Here is a 24,456-nt window from a genome sequence, read left to right on the forward strand (position 1 = left end):
CCATCCTGACTTGGAAACATATCGTCATTCCATCACTGTCGCTGGGTCAAAATCCTGGAACTCCCTCCCTAACAGCACTGTGGGTGCACCTACAGCATGCCGACTGTGGCAATTCAAAAAAGCAGCTCACCAGCACCTTCGCAAGGGCAATTAGAGATGTGCAACAAATGCTGGCCTAGCCAGCAACACCCACATCTCATGAATATATACGAAAAAACACATCTAAATTAGCTGCTTAGAAGAGGCTGAAGATGGTTACTACAACAGATAACTTGGTACCAATTATCCAGCCTTCTCAATAACGCCAAACTTGCTCAATGAAAAGCAATGCCAGCTTATCACATCAACCTGAATGACACATTTCAGACTGTCACACACGACCAATGGCGTGATACCAATTCTTCACAAAATGTGCCAAAAAGCACTGACAGATTTTGAATTCAGAAAGCAGAGTTAAAACTCGCAAGAGCAATGAATACCGCGCTGCCTTTAAAACCTCCTCCCCTGAAGGCAGTCTTGACAAGAAGCCACGAACAACACTGCAGCTTTGATCTGTATCGCCCTAACACGTCTCAAAGATAGGTACGGCGCGGGACAGAGATTTATCGGCCTGCCACATAGAGCTGAAATGTAATAAAACTTGGTGGGAGCTCAAAGCGTTACCACCTTAAGATAAGGCAACAGCTTCAGAGTGAAATAATATTAGCTTACATCTTTCTGACATGTGTTGATGGAGAGTTCAGCAACCCATCAGGCTCAAGGGAGAGCCCTTAACAACAGCAACAGCAGGTAAACAAGAGAAAACATGCAATCTCCATCAGGAACATTGGAGTCTGCATATTTAGCTGAATCACTGGTGTCACAAGTAGGCTTACATTAACACTGCAATGAAGTTACTGTGAAAAAGCCTTATGGGCAATTAAGACGTTATTCAGCTGAGCTTCTCCAGAAACCACCTCCTGCCTGAAAAAAATACTAATTATATCAGGAAATTCCTGACTAGGTGCTGCTGATTATTCAGCCCTTCCCTTACACACCTAGATGGTAAATTAACCAGTGGTTTCGTGGGCCCATTGGTGCCAACAGCAACTGACCGCTGTGCAGGTGTGCTGTAAAGCTCTTCTTGAAGTATGGCAATATGGATATGATTAACTAGGAGGACAATGCAGGTCATTCAGCCCATCGTGTCTGCACTGACTCTCTGGCAGGGTATCACATCCAGGCCCTCTCCCCCACACATTTCCCATGGCTAACCCATCTAACCTACACACCATGAGACACTAAGTGGCAATTCAGCATGGCCAATCCACCTAACCTGCACAACTTTGGACTGCGGGAGGAAACTGGAGCACCTGGAGGAAACCCACGCGGATACAATAAGAAAGTGCAAGCTCCACACAGACAGTGACCCGAGGCCAGAATCGAACCTGCGTGCCTGGCACTGTGAAACAGTGGTGCTAATCATTGCACCACCATGCTATCCAGCTTGCCAACCACTGGTCAAAATGAAGACAACTTGTCCATCAAACGGTGCCCCACTTTCAGTCACATCTAAATGGTGAGTCTGAGCAGTCGCAGGGAAAGTTAAGGAAATGAATTAAAAGCCAGCACTCTGGATCCCACAATCTCACGGGATCTCCCGCCCTGGGTGCCCAAAGGTCTGTGGGTGGGGAATTGACTTGTTCAGTCACATTAAGGCTCCAAAGAGAGGTCAACCTCAAATCGGGGGACAGCCAACGACTGAGTGGCATAACACCAACAAACCAGTGAATCCACTGCAATGTACAATATGCCAACGGCACCAGGGTTCCGTGTGTGTGGAACGCGCACACATATACACGTGCATGCATGTAGCGTATAGCACATGCATGGACACAAACCTGTAACAATAATAACTATCTCGCCACTGAGTATAAAATGGCACAGCACACAAGGCCATTTAGCTCCACTGTGCCAGCTCTCCACAACAGCCATTGCGCCAATCCCGCTCCCTGCAGCTTCCCCACAGCCTTGCAGATTCTCTCTGTACAGGTGTGTATTCAATTATCTCTGCTCCATCACCCTCTCAGGCAGTGCTATCCCGATCCCACCTATCCACTGGAGATAAAGTTTGTCTGCAAAATAACATTGGATCTGTTCAATCAACTTCCTAGTGGGTTGGAGATGACAGATTGAATGAATCAGTGTCAGGAAGGCCACAGCAGTGAACTGTCACACTAAACATAGGAAGAGTGCACTCTAAGGTCACAGCTAAGGCGTTTTAATGTATTAATTTCACGAATTAATATACAGTGATAAGTATTGTTTCCTCTGCACTATACAGACAAAGCATACCGCTCATTGAGAAGGAAAGGAGAGAGTGCAGAATGTAGTGTTGCAGTCATAGCTAGGGAGTAGAGAAAGATTACCTTAATGCAAAATAGATCCATTCAAAAGTCTGATGGCAGCAGGGAAGAAACTTTTCTTGAGTCGGTTGGTACGTGACCTCTGGCTTTTGTATCTTTTTCCTGATAGAAGAAGGTAGAAGAGAGGATGTCCGAGCTTCGTGGGATCCTGAATTATGCTGGCTGCTTTGCCAAGGTAGCGGGAAGTGTAGACAGAGACTACGGATGGGAGGCTGGTTTGCACGAAGGATTGGGCTACACTCACAGCCTTTTGTAGTTCCTTGTGGTCTTGGGCAGGGCAGGAGCCATACCAAGCCATGATACAAGCAGCAAGAATGTTTTCTATGGTGCATCTGTAAAAGTTGGTGAAAGTCACACCGGACATGCCAACTTCCCTTACTCTTCTGAGAAAGTAGAGGCATGTTAAGAGAAGTGGCTAAAATTGCTTCACCTGACAAGATCGGGACAAGCACTTGATACTGAAACTGGGCACTTGCAACAGAAAACAACCTCGAAGTATCCCTCGCTACGATGAGGAAAATATCGTTAAGACATAGGCTGCCAGTTTTTTTAACAAACGAAACAAGTATGTCATTGTTCGGAAAGATACACCATGTTATCCAGTTCTGTCATATACTGCGCTGCTTTGAAATTCGGTCTGGTGTACCACCCCAACCAAATGACACATACAACATTCCCCGCAAACACGGGGAGCTCAAGAGGGCAACAAATATGTCTTACCTCTTGTCAGGAAGTCTTTAATACACATCCTTCAGAAAAAGTCCTAGCTGCAAATCCGTTTTCCTTTGAAGGCCGGTCTGATGATTGGTCATCCACACTTCAAGCATTGATTCAATCCTTTCTCTCCATAGATGCTGTCAGACCTGCTGAGATTGTCCAGCAATTTCTCTATCTCGTTCCTGTTTCCATTCCTCCAACGTGACCTGTCCCTCTCATGATTTGCTTCTTAAAGACTTTTAAATCTGAAAAGATCATATGAAATTAGTTACAGTCTGTTGACTTCAAACACATATTGTATTCCATTAAAACCATGTGTATGAGGAGGTATTATTGCTTTCCAGTCAGTCCATGATCAGCTTATTCCAGAGCAGCTCAGTGTATCCCTTGTACAATCACTGTACATTACCATGCAGTACTTAGCTAGGTGAAATCAGTGCTGCTTCTACCCATATGTCACTTTGTGTGTCCTCAGATGGTGATAATTTAATTGCAAACGTATTGGGGAGACTTAGGATAAGGCAGTGGCGTGAATGGTTTCACTTTGAGATAATGTGCCAATGAAACGGTCTGTAATGAGTTCCATGCTTTTGCATTTATTGCGAGATGACACGATTGGATTTTACTTGCATGCTGACAGATGTTATTTGCCAAACAACACTCAAGAAGCTTGATAGCATCCAGGTCAAAGCAGCCCACACAACTGGCACCCTATCCACAAACATTCATTCCCTCCACCATTGACACACAGTGGTAGCTGTGTGTACCATTTACAAAACGCACTGCAGGAACCTCACCTTGCAAACCCACAACCACTGCCATCTAGAATGACATGGGCAAAAGCTTAAATGTGGCAGTCTTCTCAAAAGGTCAATTTCCCAACTATGTTGGCACTCATCTAACAGAGGCAACTTCATTTGCTTAGCATGAGCCTGAGATGGAAGAGATACATTCCCAAGGGTCTTTAGCCAGTCAGATGCACAAGGATGCTTGCAAGTGTGACATGGAGGCCCTAAACATTGATTTTCACATTTGATGAGAACTTAGCTGAAGACAGAGGGAAACAGCAACATTGCCATTGGTGATTTGATCTGATTTATTACTGTCACATGTATTAACATATTGAAAAATATTGTTTCTTGCGTGCTATACAAGCAAAACATACCGTTCATGGAGAAGGAAACAAGAGAGTGCAGAACGTAGTGTTACAGTCATAGCTAGGGTAGAGAAAGATCAACCTAATGCAAGGTAAATCCATTCAAAAGCCTGACAGCAGCAGGGAAGAAGCTGTTCTTGAAACAGTTGGTGCGTGACCTCAGACTTTTGTATCTTTTTCCCAAAGGAAAAAGGTGGAAAATAGAATGTCTGGGGTCCTCGATTAAGCTGGTTGCTTTGCCGAGGCAGTGGGATGTGTAGACAGAGTCAGTGGATGGGAGGCTGGTTTGCGTAATGGATTCAGCTACGTTCACAACCTTTTGTAGTTCCTTGCGGCCTTGAGCACAGCAGGAGCTGCACACTAGGCGCCAACACTGAAAACTGCAACCCATAGTGATACCCTGTAACCACCTCACAATGGGTGGCACAGTGGCATACTGGTTAGCATTGCTGCCATATAGTTCCAGGGACCCAGGTTCAATTCCAGCCTTGGGTGACTATGTGCAGTTTGCACATTCTCCCTATTGCCTGTGGGGACTCCGGTTTCCTCCCACAGTCCAAAGATGTGTGGGTTAGGTGGATTGGCCATGCTAAATTGTTCCTTAGTATTGCAAGGTGTGCAGGTTAGATGGACCAGCCATGGGAAACGTGTGGGATGACGGGGAGGGGGCCTGGGTGAGACACACTGTAAAATGTCTGACAACACCAGGTTTTAGTCCAACCGATTTATTTGATAATACTCACAAGCTTTCGAGGGGACTGCCTCTTCGTCAGTGAATGGAGAGTTCTGGCCTCAGACAGAGCATATAAAGCACAGACAGTTTAGAGATTACTGAGACACTGAGACACACTGTCACAGGGTCGATGTGGACTCAGTGGGCGAAATGGCCTCTTCTGCACTGTAAGAATTCTGTGATGCAAATGATACCTCAGGCAGAGCCCGCCTCCCACAACTGGTCTCTTCGCTATCAGCAGAACTGCACCATACGAGGCTACAACTCCCACCAATGGATTTGCTACATGTCCATTACCTTTTGCAGATGGAAAGATACCAACAGCCACAAGGCAACAGGATGGGAACGTGGGATTGATGCAGGAGTTCAGGCACGATTTTATTAAATGGCAGAGTAGGCTCAAGGGACCGTATTTGGCCTTCGTTAAAGGAGAGAACACGACAAAAAGCTAAGACAGTTTTCACTTTGGGATGAATTCTGTGCTCATTGAGTGAGTGGAGATCCATGTCAGGGAGTGAAACTGTTCGCCATTTTAAACATCCAGTTGGACCATGAGGCAGTTCATTGAATCTAATCGTACTGTACCTGATCAGAGGAAATTTGTTTTACTTCACAAGGTGTTTGCTTGAAAAGAAAATCGCAGAGTGAAGAAAGGTAGAAATAATCAAAAGAGCACACTAGAGCAATGCTAGCACAGGAAGGCTGCTCAGGAGATGTGGAAAGACTCCAAGTATAGAGTGATTGTTTTCATTAACATTATCAGCCCTTGATCCTTTAGCATATTTTAACCGCAACAGAAGCCCGATTTGCTACCCACAACAACTAAATATATACATGCACCTTTCCCCTTTATTCAAATAATCGCACGTGATATTCTGAAATCCATAAAAATAAGCCGGCAATACCAAGCCACAAGAATGCACCTTCTCACCCCTCTTTATCTGTGTAAATAATGAGTCCGCACACGGCATCTGAAATTCTTCAGAGGCCCTCCAGACGTTTCATAACCCATATATGACTGCAGGCTACCACAAAATTATCAACATTTCCCTTCATGGCAATGTAAAAGTGACTTGGTTTAACTCAGTCACACAGAAAGTATGTAGAGTGTGCGAGAAACAACGAGCGCCAAACGTTTCAAGTCCTCCAGTCATTCGGAGGAAGATTGGTTCCCAAAAACTCCTAACCCTACTGATGTTTGGCGGGGGGTTGAGAGGATGCAAGGAAGGAGGAATTATGGGTGCAACTCAAGCGCTGTGGATCTGAAAAACCATGGTTAATGCATCCAGAAAAGGTGGCATGGCATGTCAGCCCCAGGCCTCTGATAATATCTTATCCAGTCAGGGATAGGTGCATTCATTTTGAGTATACTGATAGGTTCCCACCAAAATGATGTCCAGAGACCTGGACATTTTTACCCCAACTAAGGGAGGGGCCTGTCAGATCCCATCAGAAAACAAACTGTATTTGCCTCTCTGGACACCATCCTAAGGGGATGGCTTGATTCCAGATGGAACAATCTTTGCTTCCGGATCTCCGTGGTCATATAATTCCAGCCTAGGTTCACGTGTGGATCCCAAAGCTGACAGGTCTGAGAGGGAAGTCTGGTCTGACCGTGGCTGACCATAAGCTAGGCCAGACATGGAAACCCTTAGTGACTTTACATTCACCACGTTTCCATCTCCATGTGTCTGTTCAGCCATCCCCCATACCCCCCCAACACCCCCTTCCCCCCAGTTTTGCCTCACTATCACTCTCAACTCCTCCACTGTCTCAGTGTTAACTGTCTGTGGCTCATTCAGAACCGAATGTTGGGCAATTTCCTCCAATTAAACATCAGGAAGACCTTTCCCATTGCCTCTGGCCCTGTTGCAAACTCCGCCCCATTCCCCCACCCTGACTGCTGGCACAGGTTGAATTGTATTGGTCAGTTTTGAACTTGAGCTTGTTTGCTGAGCGTCAGATTCCCTATCCTCTCCGTCATAAAGACCTCCTGTTGCTGGATCGCCGGAATAGCGCCAGTGTCCACCACTGGCCCAGCTTATTGGCTGCTGAATCTGTCCCCAACCCCCACAATCCAAGCTTACATCATCTCCAGGGTCAACTGCTCGAACACTAACTTAACCAGGTTCTCAACCTCCAGCCAGCATTAACTTCTGCTCCGTTGTCATTATCCTAGCCGGCACCACTCACCATGGTCTCGCTCATTTCCCTACGTTACCCGTTCCAGCATTCAGCCCGTGATGAAATCTACCCCTCTGCTTACCTCTTGGATATTTGTTCACACCCACTGGCCGACCATACCTTTAGTCCCTGAGGACCACAAAACTCTAGAAATCACCCCCCCCACCCCCCGACCCCCAACCACCCCTCCTTTTACCGCAAGAAACTACAAACGGGTGTGAACGAAGCCCAGTCCATTACACGAACCAGCCTCCCACCCACTGACTCCATCTACACTTCCCGCTGTTTCGGAAAAGCAGCCAGAATAATCAAGGACCCCAAGCACCCCGAACATGCTCTCTTCCACCTTCTTCTGTCGGGAGAAAATACAAATAGAAAGGAAATTTGGCATACCCACTACAGAAATCCACTTTTACAGATATGACATAGAAAGCATTCTTTCTGATTGTTTCACAGCTTGGTGTGGGCTCTTGCTCTGCCCAAGACTGTAAGAAACTGCAAAGGGTTGTGAATGTAGCCTGGTCCATCACGCAAACCAGCCTCCCATCCACTGATTGCCTACATTTCCCGCTTCCTCAGAAAAGCAGCCAGCATCATTAAGGGCCGCACACAGACCAGACATTCTCCCTTCCACTTTCTTCTGTCGGGAAAAAGATACAAACATTTGAGAACATAGAGTCAGAGAGGTTTACAGTATGGAAACAGGCCTTTCGGCCCAACTTGTCCATGCCGCCCTTTTTTTTGAAAAAAGCCTTAACCTAATCCTAATTGGCCGCATTTGGCCCATATCCCTCTGTACCCATCGTACTCATTTTACGATCTAAATGCTTTTTAAAAGACAAAATTGTACCCGGCTCTACTACCACCTCTGGCAGCTTGTTCCAGACACTCACCACCCTCTGTCTGAAAAAACTGCCCCCTGGACACTTATGTATCTCTGCCCTCTCACCTTAAACCTATGTCCCCTAGTTTTAGATTCCCCTGCCTTTGGGAAAAGATATTGACTATCTAGCTGATCTGTGCCCCTCATTATTTTATAGACCTCTGTAAGATCATCCCACAGCCTCCTACGCTCCAGAGAAAAATGTCCCAGTCTATCCAGCCTCTCCTTATAACTCAATCCATCAAGTCCCAGTAGCATCCTAGTAAATCTTTTCTGCACCTTTCCTAGTTTAATAATATCCTTTCTACAATAGGTTGACCAGAATTGCACACAGCATTCCAACTGTGGCCTTACCAATGTCTTGTACAACTTCAACAAGGCATTCCAACTCCTATAGTCAATGTTCTGACCAATGAAACCAAGCAAGCCAAATGCCTTCTTCACCACTCTGCCCAGCTGTGACTCCACTTTCAAGGAGCTAAGAACATGTACCCCTAGATCTCTGTTCTATAACTCTCCCCAACGCCCTACCATTAACTGAGTCAGTCCTGTCCTGGTTCAATCTACCAAAGTGCATCATATCATATTTGTCTAAATTAAACTCCATCTGCCATTCATCAGCCCACTGGCCCAACTGATCAAGATCCCATGGCAATTGGAGATAACTTTCTGCACTGTCCACCAATCTTAGTGTCAAGTGCAAACTTACTAACTATGCCTCCCAAATGCTCATTCAAAGCATTAACATAAAATAACAGTGGACCCAGCACTGATCCCTGAGGCACACCGCTGGTCACAACCTCCAACCCTCTACAACCACCCGACAGAAGCCAATTTTGTATCCATTTACATACCTCACCCTGGATCCCGTGAGATTTAACCTTATGCAACAACCTACCATGTGGTACCTTGTCAAAGGCCTTGCTAAAGTCCATGTAGACAACATCAACTGCACTGCCGTCATCCACCTTCTTGGTTACCCCTTCAAAAAACTCAATCAAATTTGTGAGATGTGATTTTCCACTCAGAGCCATACTGAGGGTCCCTAATCAGTCCTTGCAACTCTAAATGCCTGTAGATCCTGTCTCTCAAAATATTTCCAACAATTTACCCACCACAGATGTAAGGCCCGCTGGCCTGTAGTTCCCAGGCCTTCCCTGCAGCCCTTTTTAAACAAAGGCACAACATTTGCCACTCTATAATCCTCAGGCACCTGACCCGTGACAATCGATGATTCAAATACCTCGGCTAGGGGACCCGCAATTTCCTCCCTAGCTTCCCACAATCTAGCAACACAGACCAACCGATTCAAGAACAGCTTCTTCCCTGCTGCCACCAGACTTCTGAATGGCCCTACCATATATTAAGCTGATCTTTATCCACACCCCAGCTATGACTGTAATACTATATTCTGCACCTTGTCCTTTCCTTCTCCCTTATGCACTCTATGAATGTTATGCTTTGTCTATATAGCTAGCAAGAATGTATTCCACATGTGATAATAATAAATCAAGTCTTTAAAATGTTCTTTTTCAGCACACATCCCAACATCACAATGGTGAGCTCCATAAGCACCCTAGGACATTTACCTATATGAAATGATGCTTTATAATTACAATTTGTTATTGCTGTCAAGGAATTTGAGCGGTGCAAGTGAAGATTCAGCATTAACTCTCCCTGCGGCCTGCTCAGTGTTCAATACCTTCCCAAGAGAGTGAAACTCAGCAAAGTGCCAGGTCAAAGTCAAGAGGATGATGTGACACCTCCACTTTGGTGCGCCAATAAGCTGCTGCCTGCAGCCTCTCTCTCTCTCTCCCCCACCCCCACAAGCATCCAGCTTCTTCAAAACCCTTCTGCCGGGTATCTTGTTGCCCCTTAATGTTCAAAGATGTAAAGAGGGGCCAAAATGTGGCAGATGGAGTTTAACGTGGGTAAGTGTCAGGACATGCATTTTGGTCAGAAAAATAGGAAGGCGACTTATTATCTAAATGGAGAGAGACTTGGGACGCAGAGAGATCTGGGTGTTCTCGTTCATGAGTCATAGAAAACTAGCATGCAGGTCCAGCAGATAATAAAGTAAGTGAATAGAATGCTGGCATTTATAGCTAAAGGAACAGAATATAAAGGTAAGGAAGTATTGTTGCAACCATACAAGGCATTGATAAGGCCACATCTGGAGCATTCTGAAGTTTTGGCCCCCTTATTTGTAATGGCATTGGAGGCAGTTCAGAGGAGGTTCACTAGATTGATTCCAGAGATGAGGGGTTTGTCATAGGAAGAGATTGAACAGCTTAGGGCTATACCCTCTGGAATTTGGCAGATTGAGGGGAACTCAAATCGAGGTGTACAGAATGATAAAAGGTATGGATAAAGTAGATGTGGAGCAGATGCTTCCTTTTCTGGGGCATTCTAGGTCAAGAAATCATAGTCTTAGGATAAGGGGTAGCAAATTTAAAACAGAGTTGAGGAGAAACTACTTCTCCCAGTGGATTGTGAATCTGTGAAATTCGCTAACCCAAAGTGTGGTCGATGCTGGGAAAGTGAGTAAATTTATTTAGGAGTTAGACAGATTTTTAATTGGTAATGGGTTGAAGGGTTACGGGAAGAAGGCAAGAAAATGGGGATTAGGAGCGTATCAGCCGTGATTGAATGGCCCAGTTCTGCTCCTATATCTTATGAACTTTTGAGGCTGGGGAATTAGTGGGGTAAGTGCATGGAGTTACTGGGATGGGATGGGGTGGGTAAGATGCTCTTTCACAGAGTTGGTGCATGCTTAATGAGCTGTAGGGATTCTACATTAAACCCAGACTTGCCTCAACGGCTTCAGGAATTTTGCCCAGAACAGCATCTGCTTCATCCACAAAAATAATTCCTTTTGCTTGGAATTCTTTGCAATGTTTCGGAGAATACGAGTATGGTGCAATCACTTTCGATATGAACCACTTCTGCCTATATAAATGGAATAACTCGAAGCACAACTGGAAAGGAACATGACTTATTATAGAATGCAAAGTAAAACCATTAGCATGGTGTCCATACACTAGTCACTGCCTGGGACTACCATTCTATTCACTTAAAAAGTGCTTAATTTTAAGGCTTTTAGGTAAGTTTATTTTAGTGTCACAAGAAAGCTTACATTAAAACTGCAATGAAGTTATTGTGAAAATGTCCTAGTCCCCACATTCCACAGTCTGTTTGGGTACGCAGAGGGCGGAATTTAGCATGGCCAATGCACCTAACCAGCATGCCTTTTACTGTGGGAGGAAACCAGAGCGCCCGGAGGAATCCCACGCAGACACGGGGAGATTCGCTAATACAGTCACCCAAGACGGGAATCAAACCTGGGTCCTGGCACTGAGGGGCAGCAGTGCTAACCGCTGACCACCCCACAGTGACAGTAACTGACTGTACAGTAAAGCGTTGTGACGTTCGGTGATCATGAAAGGTGCTACATAAACGCATAGCTTTTTTTCTTTGAAATTACTCCACACGGATAGAATTCTGAAAAGATCACAATTGTAACCCCATTGCTATGTAATATCACAGACAAAGTGTTGCAAAAGTAGAGGGTGTGACACTTCAGAGAGTTGTGTAAGCAGGGGTGCCGCACCATAAACACACCTGACAAATACCACAAGTTAAACAAACTCAGATTTATGGAGCAATTTCTCACCAGTGAAACTCATCTAAAAAACTGACCCGAAAGCACAGCGATAGTCAAAATTGCCCGCAATGTTTGTGGCTACTGTTCCCATTTGTTAAATTCAGTATTTAACCATTGATATGGGAAAGCATAGTTAAACATTGCTAGTGATATCATGTTGAGCATTGTTAGCATAAACATTTAACTCTGGTCCAAAGGATAAGAGCAGGCAGTTTAGCAGAACAAAACACACGGTATGCAATTCAGATACAACTCAAATCCTGATCCTGGGCTCTGCATCACAATTCGCTACCTTTGAACGTTATTTTTTAAACCACATGTGTCTAAACTTAGAATTAAAGGTTTCTAGCTTGCACTTATCAACATCCTGAGGATTACCATTGACCAGAATCTGAACTAAACCAGCTACATAAATACTGTGGCTACAAGAGCAGGTCAGAGGCTTAGAATCCTGCGGAGAGTAACCCATCTCCTGACTCCCCAAAGTCTGTCCATCATCTACAGGGCACAAGTCAGGAGTGTGATGGAATATCCCCCACTCGTCTGGATGAGTGCAGCTCTAACAACACTTGAGAAGCTTGACACCAAACAGGACAAAGGAGCCCACTTGATTGGTACCCTTTCCACAAGTATTCACTCCCTCCGCCTCTGATGCATGGTGGCAGCAGGGTGTACCATCTACAAAATGCCCTGCGGTAACTCACCAAGGCTCCTTAGGCAGCACCCTCCAAACCAACCACCACTACCATCTAGAAGGGCGAGGGCAGCAGATATCTGGGAACATCACCACCTGGAGGTTCCCCTCCTGACATGGAAATATATCGCCATTCATTCACTGTCGCCGGGTCAAAGTCCTGGAACTCCCTCCCTAACAGCAATGTGGGTGTACCTACACCCCAAGGACTGCAGTGGTTCAAGAAAGCGCCCCTCCACCACATTCTCAAGGGCAATAAATGCTGGCTTAGCCAGCAATACCCACATCCCACATAAAACAAAAGCTAATTTTCAACATCCTAAATAGGATGCAAAACTCCAACAGCATTAACTTCTTAGCTACATCAAGCCTTTAATGGAAGTGCTTTACAAGAATGTTATCAAACAACATTTGATACTGAGCCACATCAGAAAGTACTGGGGGTGATCAAAAACTGATCAAAGTGATAAGGACCATCTGAATGGGAGGACGGGAACTTCTAAACTCAGAGTTCAGAAAACCGTAGGCACGGCTATCAGTGGTGGAGAAAAAAATGCACAGAAGGCCAGAATTAGAGAATGAGTAGTCACAGGGTTGCAGGAAGTCGCAGAGATAGATACCACTGACTTAGAAACTTAGAGCCAAACCCACACTGTGTCCTGTCTACATCAATGGGGATAAAGTGGAAATGGTAGAGAGCTTCAAGTTTCTCGGTGTCCAGATCACCAACAACCTGCCCAGGTCCCTCCCAGCCGACGTTATAGTTAAAATAAGTCCAACGCCTCTATTTTTTCAAGAGGCCAAGGAAATTTGACATGTTCACTACACCCCTCACCAACTTTTACAGATGCTCCATAGAAAGCATCCTTTCTGATTGTATCACAGCTTGCTATGACTCCTGCTCTGTCCCAAGACCCCAAGGAACTACAAAGGGTTGTGAACGTAACCAGTCTATCACGCAAACCAGCCTCCCATCCTCTGATTCCGAATACACTTCCTGCTGCCTTGGAAAAGTAGCCAGCATAATCAAGGACCTCACACTCCCCGGATATATTCTCTTCTACCTTCTTCCATTGGTAGAAAGATACAAAAGTCTGAGATCATGTACCAGCCAACTCAAAAACAGCTTCTTCCTTGCTGCCATCAGACTTTTAAATGGCCTTACCCTATATTAAGCTGATCTTTCTTGGCACCCTGTGACTGTAACATTATATTCTGCACCATCTCCTTTATGTACTCTGATGAATGGTATGCTTTGCTTGTATAGCGTACAAGAAACAATACTTTTCACTGCACCTCAATACAGGTGACAATAATAAATCAAATCAACGTTGTGCTGCACAATATATGACTGTGACATAAATCAGTGCAATGAAACACCTAAAAGCTTCATCCTTCAGGAGTAAGTGGATGAGAACCTCCTGCCCTCATTGTGGGGCAGTACAGTGGCACAATGGTTAGCATTGCTGCCTCACAGCGCCAGGGACCCAGATTCAATTCCCGGCTCGGATCACTGTCTGCGTGGAGTTTGCACATTCTTTCTCCCCGTGTCTGCCTGGGTCTCCTCCTGGTGCTCCAGTTTCCTCCCACAGTCTGGGAGATGTGATTAGGTGCCTCTCCCTCAGTGTACCCAAACAGGCGCCGGAGTGTGGCAACTGAGGGATTTCACTACTTACGACACTAATAAAAAAACAGGGAAACACCAGGGTTGTGTACCCAGCGCACCCCCACCCAAGAATACAGAGTATGTTCAGCTATGTCTATTTCACAGGTCTGCAATACAGCTGAAATATCTTCAAGAAAAGGCAACAAGATCATTATTGAATGGTGGCCTACTTTCCCTTTTGGGTCTGCTGTTGCTGCCACTTTGCACCAAAAGATTTCAAGTGGGGTTCCATATAATTTGCAACACTGTGAGGGGGAGGTTTCTTTTGACTGCACGCCTGTCAATCCGAGGCAGGGACTGGATAACGGTTAGGTAATGCAGGAAATACGAATTTATAAACACCGCCTCCTGGATAGATCATCTCCTGTCTGCTTCTATCTGAGCTGGAGGAGGGGAATAAACTCCAAGCTCATCCATTACACAAATACACATCTTGTATTAAAACAAGCAACATGATTCTTGTATCTTATATCATTTGGTCTGTAAATGGCTGAAATCACATACTGAAATCTAATTTTACTGCGCTAAAAGAGCCTGTTACTTCAATAAGTAACCTCCCCTCCCCCACCCCTAGAACCATGAGACAAGTGTTCCCAGCTTTGGAAACTTACAGAATTTTATACAAACACTGGGGGAAGGGGGAGCAAAACCATTAATTCTGACATTCTGCATTTTGATTCAAAAGAATCCTTGGAAACAATTTGCGGAACTTTCGGAAGGCAAGGGTTTTTTTTTCACTCAGCATTGGAAAGTTTTTCTTTTTTGGTTTACAACAAGGGCAAACAGGAGCAAGGTGAAATGGCAATTCTGTAAGAGGGGGCCCTGGAAGATAGGGACTGTAATTTGAAGAGATATACTTTTTAACAAAAAAGAGAACTCACAGGTTAAACAAATAAACTACTTCCTGACCAAAATATAAACTCCCATCAAGTTCAACCATCGGAAAAGAGCTAGAAAACAATGCATTAAACATGAGCTTTATTCACCTTGTGAATTTAAAGCAGTAAGGTTACTGTAGATTGTTGTAAATCACTGCAAAGGTTTATATATTTATATATAATGGCACTTTGAGATTAAGAGAATGAAACAAAAGAAACAGCAGACACGCGATTCTCACCCAAAGCAGCAATTTGATACATTCAAGACTCACTCCAGATCATCTCAGAGGTCCACTTGCTGTTTTTCCCTGGTACATCCCTTGTAGATCAAGTGCATGTTGCAATTTATCTGGATACATATTAAAAAAGAGCAACATGCAATGGCTTGCCAACTGTAACAATTCCATCTCTCTCTCCCAGCTCCTCCACCTTTGCAAATGGAGACAAAGAAGGGGTTGCTTTTCAGATGTGGAAGGGATGCTCGGCGAGTTCTGTCCGTTTACACACTTGCTGGGTTACTTGTCCAGTGCTTTTTGCAAAGAAGGCCAGGTTGCATTAGCTGCTGCTTGCTGCTCCTCCATCACTATTCCATGTGCTCGCACGCCTTCAGCTCGCGCGACGTCAATGGAACGTTGCCCGGCGCCGCCAGCGACTGACGTCACTGCAGCCAGCGGGGAAACACCCATCCGCGCGCCGGCATCCCCCAGCCCTCCGTCCCTCGCACATTGGAGTGCAATGCTGTCTCCGCCCCCCCCCCCCCCCCGCTACAATCATCTACATACAGTGGATTCAATATCAGATTCCCCCCCCACAACAATCACTGAGGGTGCAAAACTAGCCTAGCCCCCCCATCCCACAGGATTCAATCCCAATTCACCCCCATCACACACACACAGCCCTCCTCCCCACACAACACTCACACACACACAGGGTTCAATACCAGCTCCCCCCCCAACTCACAATACACAGGGTTCAATACCAATTCACCCCCACCACACACACACACACACAGTTTAATACCAGCCCCCCCCAACTCATAACACACAGGGTTCAATACCAGCCCCCCCCAACTCACAACACACAGGGTTCAATACCAGCCTCTCCACCCCCCCCCCCCCCCCCCACAACACACAACAGGCTTCAATACCAACCCCACTCACCACACACACACACACACACACACAAACACAGGGTTCAATATCAGCCTCCTTCCCCACTCGCAACGCACACAGGGTTCAATACCAGTCCCCATCTCCCCCTTCACTCACAACACACACACAGGGTTCAATACCAGCACCACCAACCATCTCCCCCACCCCCTCACTCGCAACACACACACAGGGTTCAATACCAGCCCCCCCCCCCTCACTCACAACACAGACACACAGGGTTCAATATCAGCACCACTCCTCCCCCCCACTCACAAAACACACACACACACACACACACGCAGCATGCAACACCAGCCCACTCCCCACACTCACATTCACTCACTGAGGATGCAATACTAGCCCACCTCCTCCTATACCCCCCAACACACACACACACACACACACACACACACAGTCTCACTAAAGGCTACGGTATGTTTTGTCTATTTAGCACACAAAAGCAATATTTTTCACTGTATACTAATACATGTGACAATAAATCAAATCAAAGCCCATGCCCACCATACACTCAAAAACACACACACTGAGGATGCAGTACACCTGGATAACAAAGACATCTATGTCAGATTCCGATTTATTAACTCCAGCTCAGCCTTCAACACTATTATTCCCACAAAACTCATCTCCAAACTCCATGACCTGGGACTTGGCCCCTGAACTTCCTAACACACAGACCACAATCAGTAAGGAAAGGCAACAACACCATCACCACAATCATCCTCAACACCGGTGCCCCACAAGGCTGTGCCTCAGTGCCCTACCCTGCTCCTTACACATCTATGACTGTGTGGCCAAATTCCCCTCCAACTCGATTTTCAAGTTTACAGTTGACACCACTGTAATGGGTTGGATCTCAAACAATTACGAGACAGAGTACAGGAATGAGATAAGAGAATCTGGTGAACTGTGTGGCAACAATAATCTCTCCCTCATTGTCAACAAAACGAAGGAGATTGTCATTGACTTCAGGAAGCGTAGTGGAGGACATGCCCCTGTCTACATGATGCGGAGATGCCGGTGTTGTCTACATCAACAGGGACGAAGTGGAAATGGTCATGAACTTCAAGTTTCTAGGTGTCCAGATCACCAACAATCTGTTCTGATCCCCCCATGCCAACACAATATTTAAGAAAGCTCACCAAAGCCACTATTTCTCAGGCTAAGGAAATTTGGTGTGTCAGCTATGACTCTCACCAATTTTTACAGATGCTCCATAGAAAGCATTCTTTCTGGATGTATCACAGCTTGGTATGGCTCCAGCTCTGTCCAAGACCACAAGAAATTACAAACAGATGTGAACAGAGTCCAGCCCATCACACAAACCAGCCTCCCATCCATTGACTCTGTCTACACTTCCCACTATCTCAGAAAAGCAACCAGCCTAATTAAGGACACCCCGGACATACTCTCTTCCACCTTCTTCTGTCGGGAAAATGATACAGAAGTCTGAGGACCAACTGTCTCAAGAACAACTTCTTTCCTGTTGCATCAGACTTTTGAATGGACCTACCTTATTTTAATTTGATTTTTCTCTACATCCTAACTATATCATTACATCTGCACTCTCCCCTTTCTTTCTGTATGAACAGTATGCTTTGTCTGTATAGTGTGCAAGAAACAATACTTTTCACTGTATCCCAACATGTGACAGTAATAAATCAAATCAAATCAATACCTGCTCCCCCCCCGACCCAGACAGAATGCAATACCAGCCTCATTCCCACCACCCCCCCCCCCACATATATGCAAACAGAGGAGATGCAAAAGCAGCTTCACCCCCTCCATCCCCACAGAGGACGCAATACCAGCCCACGCGGCCCCCACCACCACACTTTCACACACACTGAGAATGCAATGGGCAGGCTGCTGCTCCGATTAATGCCCATTCTCGGATGATCAATTGGATTGAGTTGGGATTGAGATGGGATGAGGTGGGGTGCATTTTCTATCCCCTCCATGCATGCAAGGAGGAAACACTTTCTCCTATTCACACCCCCCCAAAACAACTCTCCCCATCCTCAAAACCACATTACGATCCAAAACCACAAACCTAACGCCTAAACTAACCACCCACCCCCACCAAAACTCTTACCCCCGAGCCACACACCCACCCTCCCCACCTGCCAAAACCATACCTAACCCCCAAAAACCACACCAACTCCCTTAACCACATACGCACCCAACCCCTCCAAAACCATATACCCTCTCCACTCCCCACCCCAAATCCACAAAACCACACCCCAAAGCATAAATCTGCTGCAAACCACACCCTCCCCAACCACATTTACCACTCCAAACCATATACCCACCTTACCCTCTCCAAATCCACATCCACCCTTACCACCCCCACCCTCAATTCACACACCCAGCCTAACCCCCAACCATCATTACACTCCCACCCCCCCACCCAATCTCATTGGTGTTCTTTTCAATATTTGTCCCAACCCCCAATGGCAAAGCATTGGCAGATACCACTTTTGTTTCTCTCTACCACCCTCTTTTGCAAATGCATAGGCAGCATGTTTTCACTGAATATTAAGTCCTGAGTGATATTATGTGCACGTGTAGTGAAACTATTTCCAATACACCCATGTATTGAGTCTCGACTCCAGCATGCTGTCTGCCAATATGTTCAATCTGATTTGAGTTTGTTTATTTGGTTTGGCCTTAAAAGAGGCCAACATGTTCAATATTCCAAATGAAGTTATGCACATGCTGGCAGCATCAACTTTCTCCCTCAGAATTTACGACAAATATAGGTTAGTGTGTAAAATCTGCCATGAAATATACAGCACTGAGGCGATGGTGAGCTAATATTTGGATGGAAATTTGATAATAGCTGAAGGACCAATAGAAATAATGAGGGCTAGAATATCAGAACATTAATCTCATTTCGTTGTCTTAAGTGTTTCCAAGTATTACCCATTTAGAACACCGAATGCCCTTCGTCAGTTCCATGAGTGATCGGGTTTAAAAGCTAGGGGTTACGCTGATGCTGTCATCCTGACTCCCATCTGGAGTCCATGTGCACATTTGGAAAGCTCATGTCAGGAATGGTGAACAAAGAGGAACATCTTTGTCGGCAATAAGTGAGCCCAGGATAATTCATCTATGCAGCCTTTAAAAATAGCTTCTGTTGAGGATAAACCTAACTTTTAACCACAGACAGGTGCGAGAATGTGATATAGTGTAATCAATGATCGCTTGTTTTTTGGGGGTATCGTTAAATTGTACAGGATTATGTGGCAAAAGTGCAACTAAAACACCAGGAAGACTTCACTCCAATGGATTTCCAGTTAATCTTGACTGCAGCTGGTTATTGGGGTGGCTTGATCTAATCTGTTCATGTCTCCTAGCGTGTGTACCACACCCAACTTTACATTTTCCTGACTGCGTGGGCTTTGTACGAACAAGCATTTTTCTCATTTAACTCGCTTACGTAAGTTTGAAGAATTTCAGAAACATTTCAACTGGGCAAATCTAACTATCGAGGAAAATAATGACCAGATTTGGTTAAATTACTACTCCTCTCAATGGATGGTGATCAATGCATGCCTTTTTATCTTTTTCCAGTTGAAAAGATGTGGAGATGCTGGCGTTGGACTGAGATGGGCACAATAATACGTCTCACAAGCAAAGGGGCATCTGGAGTCGAAACGTCAGCTCTTTTCTCTCCTTAGAGATGCTGCCAGAGCTACTGAGGTTTTCCAGCATTGGTTCCAGATTCCAGCATCCACAGTAAGTCTCACAACACCAGGCTAAAGTCCAACAGGTTTATTTGGAATCGTGAGCTTTCGGAGTGTCACCTGAGCAGCGCTCCGAAAACTTGTGATTCCAAGTGAAAAGAGGCAGTGAACAATTAAATATTTTCCATTTTTGAACCCTCATCTCTCCCAAGTAGACCTGAATGACTGTGAGCCTGCATACTTCATACCCCTTCAATTCAACACACTTGATCCAATGGAACATCATTCGCAGTACAGTGAATAAGACTGGCCCATAATAAGAAAAAAATTGCAACCGAGGATCAGGTGTATTTTTTTTATGGCACAATTCACATGCTAACTGGGAAATGGTGCAAACAAAGTTCCAGCTTGTAACTGGTTAGCAAGTGATATTACAGAAAAACAGTAATACATTTTCTACTGTAATTTATTAACTGTACAAATTCTTTTTTAGAAAAAAAAAATGAATTAAACAATTTTAATTTCAAACTGTTTTGACCAGGTAATGGTCAACCAGAAAATTTTGCCTTTTTTTTAAGAAAAATAAATGTTTAAATACAAATATATCTGTAAATTAAAAGTTAAACATTTTGGCGAAACTAATACATGGCAAATCCACCCCGCCACAGAAAAAGTGTGGATGTCCCATTTTCCCAAGTCTGAAGTCTTTGTTGTGAGGCAGTTTCACATAATCCTGGCCAAAAAATCAAAGTGTCGCCACAGCGAAGAGGCAGGCCATGGTTGTGTAGTTTCAGTCTTACGATGCAAATGTTGCATTAGCATGCAAAAGATAAAACGTTCTGTTTTATGTCCAGATAAATGCCTTTAGTTAGACAGTAGAATTGCCATTAGGCAGTCTATGAAACCAACACAAAAAAAGGAAAGTTTTTTTAGTATTTCTGTCGGGTAGAGTTCCTCAGCTGTTCAAGCCTGTGCTTCAGTTGTTCTCTCCTTCTCCTCAATTGTTCTTTCTCCGATATCAGTCTCTGCTCATTTGACTGGATTGACAGTATGTGTTCCGTCGCCTTTTTGAGTATCACCACTTTGGCCGCTTTGTCGTTCATCGCCACCTCTGGGATCTGATCCCGCAAAGCAAAAAAGCTCAGTTTCAGTTCGTTCCTTCGCTGCCGCTCCAGGACGTTGTGTGTCCTCCTCTTGTCGTTCTCCTCTGAGTCCGAGGACCTGGGGCTCGGGCACTTGCCCTTGCTGTTGGTGCTGATCTGCTTGAGGACCCGGCTGCTCTCCACCCGGAGGCGCTTGGCGGGGGGCTGCGGCGAGGGGGCGGCGTAGTTGTGCTGGTGAATGGGGACGTGGCAGCGCTTGAGCACCAGCGGGCTGTGCTGGGGTCTGGCGATGCCGGCTGTGTTGGTATTCAACTCTGCCCGCCTGGCAGAGGGCTGCCTCTTCTCCACCGTCACCACGTCAATCTCTTCCTCCTCGTCTTCCTCCTCATATTCATCATCTTCCTCGTCATCCTCCTGCTCCTCTTCTGTGAAGGCAACATAAAAGAAAAAGTTAGTGACAAACTCGTGCATTGAAGCATTCTCAGCAAATGGGGCCCCTACTACAGCCAGTCACTAAATGCAACCCAAGTCTACTCAGTGAAGATATTGCGCAAGGACGCCGGTACCTCCTCCCTCTCTCTCATCCCTCCTCCTCTCCAAGGCGGTCTCTGCTTAAGACTGCCTGAAGGACTTGCTTAAAACACGCCCTTTCAGCTGGTTGGCGGTGAGAGTAGTGAAAAGCCCCTTTCATGAAAGGTTGACGCGTTCTTCTGAAACTTGTCAGTCCGGAATGTCCAACCCCCCCCCCCCCCCCCGATTACACTTTCACCCAGTTTGTCCCGGAACGACTCGACTGCATATCCAATGGTCACACACAGGGAGAAAAAAAAATCTGCGCAGATTCTTTCCCTCTGTGCATTTGCAATGATACGCAATATCTTAAAAATGTTAAATTCAACACGCATGCATCAAAAATGCAATAGAAATGAAAGCTTCAAACGCGCACACACAATCCCAGAAGCCAAATAAGCCTAGAAGCCCGGCCTGGCCTGCATTAACTCTTGCAGTTAAATTCAAGAATTGTTAATGTAATGCAAAACCTTTTTGAATCAATGCCACTTTTCTCCCAAGTGTTGATCCCTAAGATTTCTGCACTTACGGAAAGTATCTGGGAAAACACGAAACCACCGCCCCCCCCCCCCCCCCCAAACGTTTTAAACATTAAAACGCACGTTAACTCATTCCTGTGTCACAAAATATATCTGGGCATTCGTGTAAAAGTCAAATCCCCCTCCCCCTCAAGTGCTAAGCACTCACAATGCATTTCAATTTCTTAACGTATTTGCAAAAAGTATTTGGGAATTGCAACGCAATTTCCCTTCAGGATTTAAACATGCACTTTAATTTCTCTATTTGTGTATTTGCAAATAAAAGTATCTGGGAATTCAAAAGAATGCAATTTCCACCCCAAATGTTATTTCCAGCCCTTAAGTAGTCAAATGTATCTTCATTTATTTGTGCATTTGGTTAACTGGAAATTCAAATAAAATGCAATTTCCACCAAGTGTTAAGCATTAAAATGTACTTTGATTTATGCGCATATTTAGTATCTGGGAGTTCAACTAAAATGCAATTTCCACCCCAAATTTTAAGGATTAAAATGCATTTTAATTTGTGGGTCTTTGCAAAACGTTTCTGGGCACTGGGGGGTCCGATGATCCTTACCGGAGTCACTCGGCGTATCTGTGGCGGGGGGTGTGCCGGCTGCCGGTGCTTTGTGCTCGGTGAACGGGTACGGGAAGACCACCGAGGGGTCGATGCAGTCGGTAGCCGAGGTGTTGAGGTCGTGCAGGTAGGTGCCGCCGAGGTGGAGCGGCGCAGCGGAGGAGACAGAGGCGGAGGAGGTGGGTAAGACTCCGCCGCCGGCCGAGGGGGAGGCAACGCGGGCGGAGGAGGGCAAGGGGGGCGGGGGAGAAGAGGAGGAAGGGGCGGAGGAGGAGCAGAGGGCGGCCGGCTCCTTCCTGGCCGCTTGCAGCGAGGCGAGCCGCTCGCTCACCACCTTCTCCAGCTTGGCGGCCGCCGAGAAGCCGCTCCACATGCAGTCCTGGATGATGATGGTCTTGAGCACCGACTCGGAGTCCGAGTCGCAGATGAAGCTCTGGTTGACCAAGTCGTCGCCCAGGAACTCGGTCACTATCTCCAGCTGGTCGGCGTTGGAAGGGTAGAAGCTCGGGGGCAGGCTGAAGCTGGGCCGGCGGCTAGGAGACAAGGGAGGGGTGGGCAGTAGCTCAAACTTCTTCCAGATGTCCTCACTGGGAGCCGGCAGCTGTTGGTGGTAAAAATTCTCGTCCTCGTCGTAGAAAACCGGCTGGAAGGAGTCGTAGTCATAGTCGTAATTGTAGTTCTTGCCCAAGAAAGTGGCAGGAGCAGTCAGAGGCATCTTGAGTCTGAATCTGAATGATACAAAATTAATAATAATTTATCTTTTTTTCCAAAAAAAACCCCCCGATCTCAATAAATGCAACAAATGCAAAATTGTGCATTGATTTTTAATCCTCCAACGCGCCCAGAACACATCAAATAAGCTCTCTTCATAATGGGCAGCTCCCCAAAAAAAGCCTAAGTCTTTAAATATCAAGGCTTGACGCAGCAAACTACACATTGCAAAAACTTCTCTACCAAAAGGGGATGAGAAACAGTCCCCACTTCTATCTATCTCTTTAAAAACACACAAATACACATTCTCGTTAGAACTGTCTTTGTCCGCAATATCTAAAACAGCGCTCTGAGAAATTGACTGAAGAGTAAAATGTAACATACACTTCGCCTTTACATTAAAAAGCCAGAAGGAAGAATGCCGGCCGGCTCCCCGGCTGCAGGAAAAGGGGTTGGGCGCTTTGTTCGGCTTTTCCTCTCTACACTCTCTATAATATTCAGTGGGATAAACAAGGAGGCAGAAGAGCGACACTTACCCGAGAAATGTAGCAGCGACCCGGGACACAGACTCCAAGCGAAGAGCCCCCGACACCAACTCAGCAGAGAACACCGCAAGCCCCAAATGTAGTTTTAAAAATCCTTCTTCCCCCTAAATAAAAAAAAATCCCAAATCGCAGCTGTACCTCTTCTCTCCCTGGTGTGAAGTAAAGCTCCTAGTGTTGTAAGGAGACAAGACACACAATGATGGGACTGTGTGTTAGTGAGTTTGCCGGTAGTACTGTTAGCCACTGTCTGTCTGTCTGTCTCCCGTACTATCAGAACCTCTGCGTCCTACTTACACTAAAGTGTTTTAAACCTGACTAGTGTGTTACATGGTTTAATGCTTGATACAACTCCGCCCCCTTCCCCACCCCCTTCCCCACCCCCACTCGCCGCTCCACACACCTATTTTCGCGCCAAAAGGATATTACGCCCCCCCCGCCCCCCCCCCCAGCGCCCCTCCTCCTAGTAACAATTTCTTCTCCAACATTACATTTCACAACATGAAGCAACTCCCTGCGCACGCAGTCCCCAGCAGCCGCCCTCCGCTCGCTCCCCCCTCCCCAGGGTCACTTCGGGGAGTAAGAGGGGAGCAGCAT

The 24,456-nt window shown here is 45.8% G+C and overlaps 1 protein-coding gene and 1 long non-coding RNA gene across 4 annotated transcripts in view; both read right to left on the reverse strand.

Annotated features, from left to right (window-relative positions):
• The window catches only part of LOC145346501 (uncharacterized), a 174,356-nt gene extending 158,771 nt beyond the window's left edge, over window positions 1-15,585 (reverse strand). For 2 of the 3 annotated variants that reach the window (XR_013887701.1, XR_013887703.1), the window contains exons 1-2: window positions 15,220-15,585; window positions 3,126-3,367 (exon numbers count right to left, since the gene is read on the reverse strand). This is a non-coding gene — a long non-coding RNA (uncharacterized LOC145346501). The remainder of the gene's footprint in view (window positions 1-3,125; window positions 3,368-15,219) is intronic. The other variant, XR_013887702.1, reaches the window with a different exon arrangement.
• A 4,594-nt stretch (window positions 15,586-20,179) lies between these two features.
• Window positions 20,180-24,162, reverse strand: LOC145346502 (transcriptional regulator Myc-A-like). The gene is made up of 3 exons (XM_080193847.1): window positions 23,854-24,162; window positions 22,607-23,334; window positions 20,180-21,366 (listed from the first exon to the last, which is right to left on the reverse strand). The coding sequence occupies exons 2-3, from the start codon at window positions 23,319-23,321 to the stop codon at window positions 20,768-20,770; spliced, it is 1,314 nt and encodes a 437-aa protein (XP_080049973.1). The 5' UTR covers window positions 23,322-23,334; window positions 23,854-24,162; the 3' UTR covers window positions 20,180-20,767.
• Between the last annotated feature and the right edge of the window lie 294 nt (window positions 24,163-24,456).

The sequence above is a fragment of the Carcharhinus amblyrhynchos genome, chromosome 8 (assembly GCF_965287045.1).
Source record: "Carcharhinus amblyrhynchos chromosome 8, sCarAmb.v2.hapA, whole genome shotgun sequence".
Taxonomy (NCBI): Eukaryota; Metazoa; Chordata; class Chondrichthyes; order Carcharhiniformes; family Carcharhinidae; genus Carcharhinus; species Carcharhinus amblyrhynchos.

Bases quoted from the DNA above. Each gene is read 5' to 3' on its own strand.
- LOC145346502 (XM_080193847.1), bottom strand. From the start codon at position 23,321: ATGCCTCTGACTGCTCCTGCCACTTTCTTGGGCAAGAACTACAATTAC. The intron at 21,367-22,606 runs GTAAGGATCATC...TTGCCTTCACAG, and splicing joins AGATACGCCGAGTGACTCCG to AAGAGGAGCAGGAGGATGAC.